This window comes from Apis florea, unplaced genomic scaffold (assembly GCF_048593485.1).
Source record: "Apis florea isolate Af1SG1 unplaced genomic scaffold, ASM4859348v1 contig_3203_pilon, whole genome shotgun sequence".
Classification (NCBI taxonomy): domain Eukaryota; kingdom Metazoa; phylum Arthropoda; class Insecta; order Hymenoptera; family Apidae; genus Apis; species Apis florea.
This window is the reverse complement of record NW_028256723.1, coordinates 6,411,362-6,427,142: the sequence shown is the minus strand read 5'-3', so window position 1 is coordinate 6,427,142 and position 15,781 is coordinate 6,411,362. Positions and strand designations below refer to the sequence as shown.

General features: G+C 37.1%; 2 protein-coding genes across 5 annotated transcripts in view; one reads left to right on the top strand and one right to left on the bottom strand.

Moving 5' to 3' along the window:
* LOC100866614 (A disintegrin and metalloproteinase with thrombospondin motifs 12) overlaps window positions 1-2,605 on the bottom strand; it is a 34,526-nt gene extending 31,921 nt beyond the window's left edge. The window contains exon 1 of the mRNA XM_086911327.1: window positions 2,532-2,605. The gene's annotated coding sequence lies outside the window, so the exon portion shown is untranslated. The remainder of the gene's footprint in view (window positions 1-2,531) is intronic.
* Window positions 1-15,781, top strand: part of LOC100866732 (A disintegrin and metalloproteinase with thrombospondin motifs 7) — a 75,763-nt gene that overhangs the window by 2,578 nt on the left and 57,404 nt on the right. For 3 of the 4 annotated variants that reach the window (XR_015293057.1, XM_086911326.1, XM_031916603.2), the window contains exon 2: window positions 11,071-11,198. Coding sequence is in view for 3 of the 4 variants with exons in the window: in XM_086911326.1 (XP_086767452.1) it covers window positions 11,120-11,198 (79 nt within the window). In the remaining variant the exon portion in view is untranslated. Of the gene's footprint in view, window positions 1-1,164; window positions 1,325-11,070; window positions 11,199-15,781 lie in introns of those variants that run through there. The other variant, XM_086911325.1, reaches the window with a different exon arrangement.

The following is a 15,781-nucleotide window of genomic DNA, read 5'->3' as shown; positions in this document are numbered from 1 at the left end:
ACATCGGTGAACATCTGTATCCTTTTAGGTTAGCTTACGCGCATACCCGTGACTTGGTTCGTTAATTTAACGATATTCGTAGCGATCGCAATCGTACACGTGTTTCAATTTTCGTTCGATTGAACAGTATCGATGTACGGAACGAGATATGGAGGCTACGATTTAATTAGAAAATAAACCGGAGCGATACGCATTGGTCGAAAGCAAATCGTAATTAATATTCAACTAATTGCAACGAGTTTTTATTATATTACCAATTCAATTATTCGAATTTCTCTTGTAAAAGTAATTGTAAAGATAAAATATCGCATAAATCGTCCTTATATGTTCAACAATATATTTTTTCCATTATTATTATGTTTAATAATACTTGGGATAAAACTTTATTCAAATAATCGAGTAACGATTAAAACGAACACGGTTCGACAAGAATTTATTCGATAATAATCTCGTAGGATTCTTGTTAATAATAACAGTATAATCGTATAATATAAACGTCGCACGAATTGCTCCCATACGATCAACAATATTGCCACTATCTGTAAAGAATTGAAAATATTATTGGTCATCTCGAATATCGAGCAAGATTAAAAATATTATATATTAAAACAATGTTTAAAACATTATTGTCAATATTTTCGCTCGATATTATCGCTCGCTATAATATCATTAATCGTGTGCGGTCTCTTCGAAAATGTATATCGAGCGTAAATTGACTCTTCTTCGTTGCAGGCATTCCATCAACGATCCTTCTTAAACGAATCTCCAACACACTGTTTATTTACGGTACACGATAGCAAGAGCGTAGAAACCTCGTAGAAGAGACACACTAGAGCTTTTGTCCGTGCACGACGACACGTCGATTCCCAGCTTGCAAACTTATTCGACGACGTGGCGTTTCGTGAAATTTATCGACGGCCGCTTACGTGACTCGCGTCACTCGCGCTGGGATCGATAATCGAATCGCGAGATACATAGGAACGACTAATTAAAATTCCTCGCAGAGAGGCGAGTTCCACGATCCTACCGATTATTTCCGCTTTTCTGAACGGATTTCAAACGTGTGCAACCAGCCTTTCAAATGCAAATATGGATTTCTTTGTAACTCGTACGTCTTCATCGCGCATATCGGGAATAAAGAAGAGATGATCGTAGAGGAAGAGGTTACTCGGGTTTATTCCCGTTCTGGGAACAACTTGTGACTAAATTGTAATTGTTGTGAACGAAATACGGTTGTTTTTGTGTCAGCAGAGCGTAGAGAGTGCGCAATTCGATAACTTGTGTAAGTCTATGGTATATTGTACAGCATGAAGTACAATGCAAGGTAAATATTTACAGAAAGATATCAGTCTCTCATTTTAATGATTTTTTAACATGTGTCAAGGTTATCATAGAATAGTGTTGTATTTATTATTTAATAAATGGTGGTCATTTATTATTTAGAAAGTTATTATCGAAAATGGTTCGAGTTTAGGTTAAGTTTAGTAGGTTAGGTTATTAATCTAATCTATAATATAAATCATAAAACCAGAAATTAAACAAATTTTTGTTCGACATCAATTATCTTATGTTAATTTTAAGTTTAATTTCATTCTCAAATCAAAATTAAATAAAAATTCGTTTAACTGTTAATCGATTTGCATTGGGCTTAACCTAATTTTCTTAATTTAGCCACTGTCAATTGTTTACAACGTTTAAACCTGATTGAAATTAATCTGATTTAATCTCTAAATTATTTTCATGAAACATTTTTGTTAATAATTTCTTGACAAACAATCTCTGCCAAATTTTCACAACATTATTCAAAATAATTATTAGAAATTATTACATAAATAATTAGACGGTTGAGAATCATAATGACATAAATAACGTAAAAATTATTTGTACCACTATCGAGTTAAAATTAATTTAAAATTAAGAATAAAATAACAATTATCCATACACTCAAGGAATTTATCACATAATTTGGATATTAAGAGATAGATAAATTAATAGATGAATCAATAACGAAAATTTAAATACTTCCCACCAATTATTTATTTATTTATTTATTTATCTTTTAATGATAAATACTAAATGGAAAAAAATTAAACTTTTTGTAGGAAACTGAATAGAAATAAACAGTTTACACATGATGATGCAACAAGAACTATATACATAGGTAATATATATATATATATACACACTGTATCGCTTTATTACTCAATTTAGAAACTATTACGATTCTCATACATTTATCGTGCTCTTAACGACAGTGCGGGCATCATTCAAGTTGATAATATCGCTGACAAGTGAATCACGAGGATGTATCAGTTTTTCACGAGAACAGTGCAGAGTGTAAAACATAGTGTGTGCACGTTTCTGCTCGTAACAGAAAGCGCGGAAATGGATCGCTTATGACACGAGGAGTATCCTCCTTACACGATTCGTTTAACGAGGCAATATAAACTGTGTTCGAAACGTGAGACGAAACGTGAGGAAACAGGGAGAAAATTACGATGAAATTTTTGTTCGTTTCACCGGATACGTACCATGGACGAATCTTTTCCGTTAATTGGAAGCTTTCCTCGTGGAAAATTTCTCTACGGCGTTTCACGTTCCACCACGTTGATCGGTCGACCGAGTAATGTTATACGAAATAAGAAATAATATTATTAAGATAAAAAGAAAATATTAATCGATGTAATTAATAACATTATAATTCGCTTTTATTATTTCTAATATAGACTCGAAGTGATTAATACAACGTTAATAATGTAATCATTTTCTTCGTTATATTCGCGAATATTATTTCGATGAAATTATTTATTTCAAGAATAGCGGCGCTCGTCATTTATTAAAATTAACGTCTATGATATATTATTAATTACTTAGAAATTTAAATCTTGTAATTTTCAACTTCCCTCCTGCTACATTTACTGGAAAAAGAAACAAGCTGACCGTCCCCAAATTTCTTCAACTACTTTTTTACAACAAACGCACTCGAAGCTCGCTATTTTATATGTAAACGAATTCGCGAACGATTATCCTTTTTTCCATTATCCGCGATATTTAATATTTTCCCGAATACTTTTCCAAGAATACGATGCGATAAGGAAAAAGAAAAAAAAAAAAAAAAAATTGATAGAAAATTTCTTTTTTCCACGGAAGCATCGTTCCGCAGAAAAATAGAGAGAATTAGGCCTCGATACCTCGTTTCGAGGTAAAAACTCGACGGTTATCGCATACCTGTCCAGCTAATCGACGCGAGCCAGACGCTTTCCTCGCGTCATTATGTTGTTACACGGCTAATAATAACGTGAAAGCGAAACGGCCGGGGTATCAAATCCCGGGAGGAACGAATTATATCGCGCTTAATGATCGTGCGTTGTTTGGAGAACGAAGGGAACCGCGCGCAATTATTAAATCGTTAAGTCGAGCCCGGCCACGGGCGGCGCATCCTACAACTCGCCAGTGGTTCTTAAATTCTCTCCTTCGAATCCACAATCGCTTCTCGTGTATCAGATAAATTCATCAATAATAATAATAATAATAATATAATTATCGACGATAATTCGTGAAAAATGGAAAGGAATAAGATTGTGAAATTATTAATAAGGATATATATATATATATCTACCTTCGTACAATTTCGCAGAAATATTTTAATATCTTCCAAGGTAAAATTGACGATAAAAGATAGGGGATACACTTTTTATTAAAAATTCTAGAAAATTCTGGACTGGCTTTCACAAGATAACCGTCTGGTCAGGTTATAGAAGAATCACTGGTCCCACCATTCTTCTAGTCGTAAAACTAAACATATCTCTAACGTCCCGTAAAATTAATAGAAATCTACGTAAATCTTTTTATTGAGAACAATTTAAGAGAGATCCTGAATGATACGGAATTTCTTAAGAAATTACAACTTGTTTTGTAAAATAAATTTTTACAAAATCCTGTACAAATTGTTTCTTTTTAATTTTAAATCGTTGCAATATTAAATCATTTTTCCAGCCCGCTTAATGCTATGTATGAATCATCGCCAACGTAATTTCTACCTTTCGACAATTTTCCACTCTCGACAAATAAAACGTTAACCTGCGAAATAATTACTCGTTTTTTAACCTTTAAAAAAACAGAAAAGTGATCTGTAAATCTGTGGTAATGGTGGTGTTCAAGGTGAACAGGGGCAGCGTATCTCAACCCTTTTTCGAAGCATTTGTTTTATTTTCCTCAATTATTCAATTATTCGCTTGTTTCTTTATTTATTTATTTATCGTAAAAATTGCTCGAACAACATTTATTCTATTATAACAAGCTGGACTCAATTATTACTGTTTTAATAAATTATCGAGGTATAACTTACGAAAGCAACTTGCTATCGTCCGTTGAATTTCCGCCATCATTTAAAGATTCTGGAAATAAAAATGGCGAGCGTGAATTAAGGAGGCGTTGAATTTCACTTAATCTAAGAGTCTCGAAAATTCGTTCGATTTCCACGAGTCGAATCCAAAATAAATAATTCCTGTCTTTCGATGAGGATGGGCAAGGAAAATTGAGAACTGGGCATCATTATATGCATATATAGAGTTTATACGGTGAAAAATCGTTAAAGCTATTTAGTTAGGCCAATTGCTCCAATTAAACCCAATTAAGTTATTATTGCAAAATGTTGCGATCGCAAGTTCTCGAGTCGTGAGTCCAAGTAACTTAACTTTTTAACGAGAAAGATTATATAGAAAATAAGTTTGGAACGAATAATTATTTTTTTCCATATCTCCTTTATATTCATATTCATGATCGAATAAAAATAAGGAAGCATCCTAATAACAGGAGAATTAAATAATAATCTTGCATTTTTCGATACGTTTCTTGAATTTAGACCCTTTTTATCATTTTCAAACTGTTTCGAGAAGCTCGCCCAAAAGTTACGAATAACGTTGCTTTCTTGTTCAATTCATTCACGTTCATTCGAGCATTTTAATAAATAATCACTTAATTTTATTTTTCAACGATAATTGATCAACTATTGCTTAGAACTCGATAGCGTATTGATTGAAATCGAGGAACTTTTGCAACGTATGTAATCGATTTTTCGAAAAAAAAAAAGAAAAAGATTGGTTAAATTCCTTGGCAAGAATCAATAATACGATTCAGAATGAAAAATATAAAGCTTCGTGTAGAATTACTCGAAATATCTCTCTTAAAAAAAAAAATAAATAAATAAATAAATTTCTTCTACGAGTTTCACTTTCGAATCGAATTTTATCTCCATGAAATTATTACGCGCCAAAATTAATCGTGAAAAATTTCTGGAAGAAGAAGAAGCTTCTCTTTTCGAACTTTTATTACAATAATAATAATAATAATAATAATAATAACACGCGTGCGTTCAATTCTACTTTCGTTCCGTTTATTAAAATTTATCTCTATTTTCCTCCACAGGGATCTTAATTTTTATAGCGAGGAGAAAAAAAAGAACATGGAGGGGATAAATCGATGAGAAGGTTGGCGAAAGAGGAATTTTATAAAGTACGATTGCAGCGCCGCTTCCTCCGTGGTTGCGCGCCCCCTTCTTGCGTTTCATCGATATTAATTAAACTTGCGCGTTTATCTTGGCCTGGCCGTCTTCGTTATTGGCCGCAGAAATGAATGCCCGCGTCTGAGTCCGGAATTTTATTAATGTTTTTTTTCCTTTTTCTCTGAAAAGGAACAAAGACGTTCCACGCGACGACGACGATGACGAAAGTTAAAAAACACGACGTCTAACACGCGTCATGTGTGATTATGCTAAACGGTGTGCCGGTATCGCTCCGTAAAATCGATTTATCGTCCGCCTTTTCCTATTACGCCGCCCATTTTTAATTCCAGACACTCGCGGATCAAGCGTTGAACAGGAAAATCCGTGTTTATCGCGCCTAAAATATAACGTCGTCTCGAGAGATAAATGAAAGATCGCTTAACTTGGATAAGTTTTTCTTTTCTTTCTTTTTTTTTTTTCCTTCTCTGCTCTCAAAGTCAAAAGAAAGAATCGCCCGCAAGATAAACGATCTCTAAACGAGCGCTCGTCGAGAGAAGTGGAGAATAGCGGGGAAAATTAAAAAAAAAAAAAAAATAAATTCTCTTCGTTGGATCTATTTAATTAAGATTGGAGCTTTAAAAATTAACTTATCTCTAACTGTCTCATCCGTCGTTCGACCTAACCTAATTCGCAAAAAGAAAATTTTCGTATTTACGTATTTACGTGCACGAGAAACGAAACGATTAAATCACTATCTATTGTTTTTTCGAAATGAAAATCGTCTCTTTGAACGCTGAAGAAAAAAAAAAAGACGAAACAACAGGTTGGAGCGATTGTATGAAACGAGGCGACTTACCCTGATTTATTCGAGAAAAAAAAAAATCGATCGAACAGTTTCCAATGCGCACGATACGACGACGACTTGCACAACGATCGAAACAGAGTCGGTGTTTTCATCCGGCGGAATAACTTCATCGGGCACTCCCGCTCTCGGCTGCCGCCTGTCAATTAGCTATCATTAACATCGGCAAATTAGTCGGAGGCTAAGCCAACGAGATACGTATTCGTAGGAGTAAATCCCGTTCGAGTCGAGTTCCACTTCGTTATTCCACTTATTATTCCCTCTCTCTCTTTCTCTCTCTCTCTCCGCTTTCTCGTCTCTCACCTCTCACTTGGAACGTTATATACGCATTTTCACACGCGTTTTGCCCACGCTTGCTCCAATCCATTCGCTCGAATGCATTTCCGGTCCCTCTCACCGCGTCATCATCGTCATCGTTGTCGCCATTGACAGCCGTTGTACACGTCACCAACCCACGTGCGCCTGCCTGCCTGCCTGCCTCTTCCACCCGAATGCCTCTGACAATTCGAATGCCTCCTCTTTTCTTCCGTGTCTCTGTTCATTGCCCGTTGTTTGTCGTTCACGCGAAGTAAATTTGAATAAATCGATTCGAAATGATCGGATATGGATGGACGTATTTTAGGTGGTGAAAACAAGGTGATGTAAAAAAAAAAAAAAAGTAAGTAAATTTATTTTGAAATTTCGAATAAATTTCGTTACAGCATAACGTGTTACACATAGAGACAAAAACGGACGTTGTCACGTGTTCACGCGACGAATTTAATCGTTGAAGCGTTCGTCGAGCGTTATTACACAGTCGAAAATTACGATAAAACTGGCCGATTGCGGAGAATCGATCGAATTTTAGAGCGAAGCCTCTAATAATATATTCCGTTTCGAATCTAAACGTTCTCTCTTTTTTCTTATTTTATCAAATTTTTTCGCGAAGAAATTGTCTCGTAACACCGTATGAAACTCCACCCTCGATACACTCGAGATAGAGATAAGGGGTCTCGTTGTCTTACACGCATGCGCAAGTAAGACAATTTCTCATCGAGTTGGAACGACGCGACGTCCGCGTCGTTAATCACCGTGATGATGCGGCCGTCTTGTGTGGCGCATTACACGCGCGACAACTCAATTCGGCCGGCATGGTAACGCTTTAAAACCGCGCCTCGCTTATAAATATTCCACCGCCGTGTCCAATACGAGCGAAACGTTTGTTTCGTTAACCGCTTACGCTTACCTCCTCCGCCATTGGCTTGCGTGTCGATTCGATCCTTCGAGACCAACTTCGTCACTCGATAGTTTCGAGTACGAAAGATTATAATCGATAATGTTGACGATTCTTTTCTTCACATAATATATAATAAAGTATGGATTCAATAGGATTCTGACGACGGTTTATGAAATTCTTCCAGTTTGCATTCTTTTTTGTTAATAAATTGATTCTTGGAATCAAGTTTATATTAAAAATACCGGCTGCGATATAATTATCAGACCGTGATGAATGTTTTTGTTTTCAAATTAAATTGGTACGAATGGAATTGGAAAAAATGGAATTTATATTATGCTTTGATTTTTTTTTTTTTTTTGCATACACAAACATTAGCAGACTAATGATCGATGTTAATCGCGCGGATCAGTTTAATGAAACATTCAGATCGATGTATATATATATATATATATATATTGTCAATACTTCAAGGTTCTCGATATTGACAATACGCCAATCTATTTCTGCGAATGTTCAATAATATTGATACAATTACGTATTCCATGTACGATAATATTGAGAACCTCGAAATATTGACAACGTGCATAAATCGATTGCCTGAATATTTCTCCAAGATACAATCGTTCAAGTTGCAGAAATCGATCGATTTAAGTTACCACGCTGTAATTAAAGTTAGTTAATGCGCCGTCATTTGTCATCGTTATAGATACACCAGTCGACGACGAGTTATTCAATTGACGATATATGGTATTTCCATCGATAGTATCTCTAGTATCCGATACTGGCTTAATGAACGTTTCGAAGGAAAGTTTCGACGAAACAATATATTCGATCGAACGAATCTTGTTATGGGAATTATTGTCCCTTCCAGAAACTCGAACACGAGTTTCTATACAGGAGGATCGATAAAATTTTGCAGTAACAATGTCTTGGTTATTGCTAAATGTTATTAGCGGCTTTTCGTATTTTGAAGCAAATTTATTTATTTTCTTACAAATCTTTGAAGAGATATTGAATAAATTGGAGAATCTGCAAGTGAAAGTTTAACTTATATCCTTACAATTTTTAATATCTATCTGACAATATCTCAAAATTTTTAATACCTAACCTAATCTTTTACTAATAAAATATGAAATAAAATCAATTTAATAATCTAAGTTTAGCAATCAAATTCTATTCTTATGGAATACAGAGAATATGATCATTGTAACGCACAATTGCACAATTTTTATAATTTCCAAATATTATATAATCTATTTTAAAAATAAAAAACATCTAATAATAATAATAATAATAATAATTTTACAATCTTTTGCAATCAAAGAATTATTATTAATCGAAGTACTCGACTAGCTGTAAATCTTTGAAAAGGAATTGGATAAATTGAAAAATCTGCAAATATAAGTTTAACTTATATCCTTACAATTTCTAACATCTATCTGACAATGATATCTCAAAATTTCTAACATATATGAACATATAATATAAAAAGGCCAGTTTAAGTTCCTAACCTAATCTTTTACTAATAAAATATGAAATAAAAAATTCAATTTAATAACCTAAGTTTAGCAATCAAATTCTATTCTTATGGAACATAGAGAAATATGATCATTGTAATATATAATTGCACAATTTTTATAATTTTCAGATATTATATAATCCATATTAAAAGTAAAAAAAGGTATCTAATATTAGTAAAAGGTATCTAATAAGACTGAATCCACGATTTCAACGGGTATTACAATTACCGATATTCGATAATTTACGTTTGCAATCAATGAATTATCGTTAATCGATTGAAATTTTCGGTTTAAAATAAATTTAACGCGCGTATATATGCAATTCTACTACGTATATCTATCAACCCTTGTCCTAATTAGCAACAGGAGGGTGGCAAACAGTGCGGAATACCGAAAGGGTTTGGGGAAATCAAAGTCAGTTGATTAACTCTCTCTTTCTCCCTCTGTCTACGAGATCAGTAATTAGCCACGCAGGGATAGCTATCAACACGAACGAACTTCCGATACATTTGCAATGGCAATTAACATTTATTTCTCCGTGCTCCGACTTTGAATCGACTCGATTGCTAATCTTTTCTTTCTTCCTTTTTCCTTCTTTTTTCCTCCTTCGTCTTAAGGTCGCCTCTTTTATTTATCCCAGCGATTCGATAGTCGCAAAGAAGAAACGCAGATGCGATTATTATTCATGAGTTGTTTCTTTGTTCTTCGCGTTTCCAGTTATATCGAATCGATTAATTCCATTCGTATGTACCAACTGAAAAAAAAAAAAAATAGAGAAAGTCGAGTCAATTCGTCTCTTTCACAGGATTGTAATAATTATTTCAAAAATTTTAACTAGCACGCTATTCCTACATATCCATTTTCCATTTATGAGAAGCGAAATAAAAATCTTGGAAGAAGATCTGGATCGAAGAATCCGCTTAAAATCTGATCGTCTCGTTTTTCTATCGTCATCAACTGGCTGACTCGCAACAATTTTCCAGCGTGTTTCCAGCGCCTCCTGTGGACAACGTAATGAAACTGAACGAGGAGCAAATAATTGGGGACACGTGATAATATAAAATAAATCCTCCTGCTATTCACAGGAGGGAGATAGGTACGGTTGCATCGAGTCCAATCACGGGGCTCTCGTTCAAATCCGATTACCATAACTACCGAGCATTACTCCGCCCTGACCACGAGGAATTTCGCGTAACAAGCTTCATATACTTTGGGACACAAAGCTGCTGCTACGAAAGCATCCTCTTTTCCCTCCTTCCCTCCCTCCTTCCTTCCTTCCTTCCTTCTTTACCGTCCGCGTCGGAATTCGATTTTAATTCTTCGATTCTTCCAACAGTTTTGGATTATTCTTTTCCTTGTTATTTTAAACTCTCCATTCTTTCTTTCCTCAGGAAAAATAATCTGAGAAAAATCTGAGAATCGTCAACGTTTTTTTTTTTCTTTTTGCAACAACACGAGGGACTCGATCCGGTTTTAAACTTCTTGGCTATCGATCGGTTTGGCCCTGTATCTTCGAAAGTGAGTTGCAATTGAACATTTTATCCTCTTGCTATTCTAATCCAAGCAATTGGATCGATTCCTTGTTTCTTTTTCTTTTCACTCGAGATTGAACCTGAAATTTGATGTCTTCCTATTGGATGTTTTTTTTTTTTTGGATTGTAAAGTTAAAATTTTATCGTTAATAATTCGTTAATAATTATTGGGATAGAATTTTTTTAATTTTGAAGGAGAAATTCGAGCGAACGAGATCTTTTTTTTTTTTTAGAAGTCAATCGTTGCTCGAAAATGTACTTACTTATTTCGACAAATCAGTTAAATAATTATTTTGGTTAAGAATTTCGTATAAGCGATGAAATATGAGTGATGAGAACGTAATTCTTCGTCAACAACGTCATAATCTCGTAAATTGCTGTGTAACTGTGATAAAAATTGTGATGACAATTTGTACGACGATTCATATTTATTACAGGTGAAAGAAGTGGCAGAGAGTGAAAGCTCACATTGGCCTGACCGCAACCATGCGTTATCCACTGATGCTTCAAGCGTTCATCGTCGTTGTGCATATAGTGCCAGAGGCTCGTCTCCATCGGCCAAGGGGTGAGTTTCTGAAAAATCCAAAAATTCATCAACACACGTTTGAAAAAATATTATATTTAAAAAACTTCTAATAATTATCAATATTCTTTTCATATAACCGACACCAACATGGTGCAGTTAATCATGGAATCTCTGAACGTGACAAGTGTACCTCGAACAAAAGTGACTCGAGAAATCTATCGAATCGGCTCAGAACAGTCCCTCTTTCTCGCTTTATCGCCAACCTCAACCGCTCTCGTCATTTTTCACCTGTTCACGACGTGACGCGGGGCATCGCTTTACTCGATCCTTCGAGAATAAAGATTCGTGTGACTCGAGGGAATTCGAGGGAATCTTTTAAGATTAATTTATCGACTCGAAAGAAATTATTGCAATCTATCTCTCTTTTCGTTAAAATTTATGCTAATTTACGGGACGATATTTATTTCTATAGTCAAAAATATATATTTTTTTGCAGGAGAAAACCCGCATATAGGGATTTTATTCGGGAACGAGGCTACGATAAATCGGTAACTTTATACGATTGTCAAAACACGTTCGAAAAATTCGTAAACCTCAAAACCGAGCGATAAATACGATCCATCACGCGTCGAGCAAGTCGGCTTGGCCACAGAATGATAACGTTTCATACGATTGCAATTGCAACCGCACAATTTTCACGTCACCTCGGTGCGCAATTCAAGTTCGACTTTCTTTTTTTCTTTCCCCCAAAACGAGAACAAATACTTCGCGTAAGAACGAAAGTCTTTTATTAATTCGCTCGTGTTTCAAATCGAAAATTAATAAGGAAAACTTTTCTCTGAATAAAAAGAAAAATTGAGCTTCTCCCAGAATTATTATTATCCAAGTTCGAAATCCGACGCCATCGTCAAACGAATGCTCGAGACGCGTTGAAAAAGAAAACAAAGAAGAACCTAGCTGTACCTCGAAATCCGTAACGAAATCCAATTGTACAACCGTCGCCATTTTTCCAGATGGCGCTGCTTCTTTTCAATGCAGATGAATCTCCGAATAAATATTTATTCGGTTTCGCGCAGGCGGTTTCGCCGTCCAAGACACAATGCGCCGTCCAAGGAATATGGTCTGTCATTAGGATTGGCCAATTATCGCCACGATGGGCGAAAATTACAAGCGGAGGTGGCGCCCTCGTCGTCCTCGTCGGCGGGCAGGGAAAACTCGCGTACGTCCATCCTTCATTTCGCGATCATCGACATCCCTTCTTTCTCTCTCTCTCCACGCCGCCCACCTGCTCCTGCGTAACGACGACCATTATAAGGCATTATTAAGCTGCGCAAAGAAGGGAGGAGGAGGGGGATTCGCGTCTCCTCTCGTCGCGCACACACGCGCGCTTCCCTTCTCCTCCTTCTCCTCCTCCCTTCCCCTAATTTGAAACTTAACGCCCCGGAATTCGAACTACGACCGAGAACCTGGCCAAACTTGGAATTGTTCCCTCGAAGTTTCGGCGTGGGATCCGGTTGGTCGGATCCGGTTTAAAATCGTCGTGGTGGTGGAGGGGAGGGAAGAGTATAAAGTTTGCGCGTAATTACTCGCCTGCATTTTCGGAAATGCTCCCCGTGTTTGGTTTTCAAAGGGAGAGGGAGAGATTGGATTCGTATGGAAAGTATGCGCGAGAACGTGAGAATTATATCATATATTCGTCTCGAACGAGAAGTTAGTCTCGTCGAGAATTTTAACTTAGAACCCGCGTACGTACGTAATTGGAAGTATGCACAATTGGTGGTGCAGTTTTGAAGTTAGGTTCGGTTAATCGAAAGGGAAAAAATGGAGGAAAATCTGTTTGGATGAGGTCAATTTCGAACCGATATTTATATTTTGAGAATATATTACGAGTTGACTTGCCGTTTTAGTAAAAAGAATTTGAAAAATAAAATATATAAATGTATATAAATAAATTTTATCTCAATCCTCTTAATCGGTGAAAATCTATATAATATTGTAACAAGAGTCTAATTTTCGTTCTAAAAAAATGAGACGAATCCCGCGCAATAAACTCGATTCTTTCGCCACTTGTCGGCGATTCTACAAGCTTGCTACAAGCTTGCTACAAGGAAGCAGTTTCGCGAATATTTTTAGCCTCGAAGCGATAGTTATAAATAGAATCGGTGCCGAGCAAATCGAATCTACACGTCACTTTCGCATTATCGTCTCGTTAACCGATGACATATGTGGTTCTCTCCGTCCTTGCCACTCGTTTTTGCCAATCCGTTCGCATTCGAACACGAGTCACGTCACGAGACTCGTCACACGGTCTCGAAGGATTTAAAGAAACGATTGGAAAAGAAAAGGAAAGGAAAAAAAAAATCGAGAAACACATCGCCCTCTATAATATTTTCGCCTCGAGTGCGAAATTCTTTTTCTTTTTCTTTTCATCCGAGACCGGTTTCTCTAAAACTTTATCTTTCCCTCCTTTCCATCTCTTTCGCTCTTTTCCCCGACCGAGAGAAGAAAATGGACGGCGCCGCGACGTTGGCGCCAAACGTCTACAAAAGCGACGAACGAACGAACTAAAAAAGAAAGAAAAAAGGACGGCCCGTTCGAGCGGAGCAATAAAACCGAGCCGTCCATTCATGGTTGGAAACCTGTTGAAAAATCGTCCCCCTCCTCCCCCCTCCTCCCTCGAACAAGCGCTCGCCGTTGTGGGTGCGTGTTATATGCGACGGGGAACGAGCAACGAACGAACGAACGCCTCGAAGCGTGGCCAAGCGTTCGAAACGTCGCTCGCTCGATAACCGATAATCGAATAAAATAAAAGGATGAAATGAAACGAGGGGGATGGATCTTGAATAAGTTACAAGATTCAGGGATAAATCAGTTTTTTTTTTTAATCTCAAATATTATCGAGAGATAATATAACGTTTCCAGGATTGAAACACGTACAATTGGAATTGGAAAGTTGATGGAAACTTGGAGCGATTGCCGCGCCGCCACTTTGATCTCTGATCGCTCGGAAGTTTATCGTGGCTGTCATCGCCTATTTCCTCGCGGGAATCGATCGTTCCAAGTTCGAAACGTGTCTCCCATGGAAGGAAAGAGCGAAGGAAGACAGGAAGGGGCGAGCCCTCAATTTTCGAACTCTTTCCGTGTGCGAAGGGAGAGAAAAGTTGGAAGATCTCGTGGAAAATCTTGTGGAACTTTTTAAGCCGATATAAAATCTTAAGTCCATGAATTACGCAAGCTCCTCGTCGGTTCACCGACCGAAGATTTTCTTTGGATCTTTCTCTTTCTTCGAAACTTGCGGGAATCGATTTTGTCGAATCGGGCGATTAAACTACGCCAAGCTTATTGAAACGATAAGCAGGGAGAGCCTTTTCGCTGAAAATGTTTTCAAATGTTCTTTTTTTTTTTTCTTTTTAAATAAAGCGAGACACAAAGGAAACAATTAGCGCTCACGCGATGGCTCGAGCTCCTGTCCATCAACGTCCAATGCATCAACTGATAACCGAGTGATTAATGCGAGCGCCGCCCTAATGGATGACGCATTTGGAAGAGTGAGAAAAAAAAAGGAACGCGGATAAAATCTTCCTCATTACACGCGGGAACGCAATTTCCGAAATACAAAAGCAATTTGCGTAATTGAAAAATACATGCTTTACTTTCGAATTATCGAAACGAACGTATTAAAAATTCTATATTCGTTGGGCGAAAATGACGTGTTCGGTGATATTAAAATTATCGTATTTCTTTCGAATCAGTAAATCGAATCTTCGATATCTTCGAAACAGGCTTGTCTTCCAATTTAATTATCTCCAACTTCAAAAGAGCTTGCATAGTTTCAAATTCGGACCGATCTGTGAAAATAAAAGTAAAAAAAAAAAAATGGAATCGCGGAAGGAAGAAGGAGAGTGAAACGAACGGGAGTTTGGAGGCGAAAATATAGGGATCGGTGGTAGCCGCGATTGGCGCACCTGTGCTGTTGCCGATGTTCGATGAATGCTGGAGCGGGGGCGGTTGGACGTGGGCCGATATACTACACGCTCGCTTTTTCTCCTCTCTCTCTTTCTCTCCCCCTCTCCCTCCTTGTCTTCGCGAAGGATCAGGAGGAGGAGGAAGGAATAAAAGGCGAGAGGAGCGTGGGTCGCGATTCCGTGGTGCAATTCCGAAAACGCTGAAAACGTGACTCGACGTGGCCGGCTGCTGCTGCTCCTCCAGCGTCCACGCGTAGGCACGCTCGATGACGAAGCGTTATCTTTATTTTCATTCAGAAACCACCGGGCTTCTCCCCTCTTCTCTTCCCTCTCCGCTCGGCCCCGTTATGTAAACCCCGCGCCTGCGCTTACCGTCCGAAAAAAACTTTTATTTTCGGACGTTTGCGATAACATTTGCGCTGTTGTCGATGTTTTCGGTCGATGTTGCGGGATCGTTTTTCCCTGGCGGTTGGCGAGGAATAGTTGCGCGCGGTAGCATAGGGGAAAATTTAATTAGGTTGAAGTTACGAAGTTATAATTCTAATTGTTCAAAACGAATAATTATTGCAATGTAATTGTAACGAGGTTATATGAAAAATGGATCGATTATAATAAATATTAACAAGTAATCGAAGTAACGAGTACTCGAGATTTTCA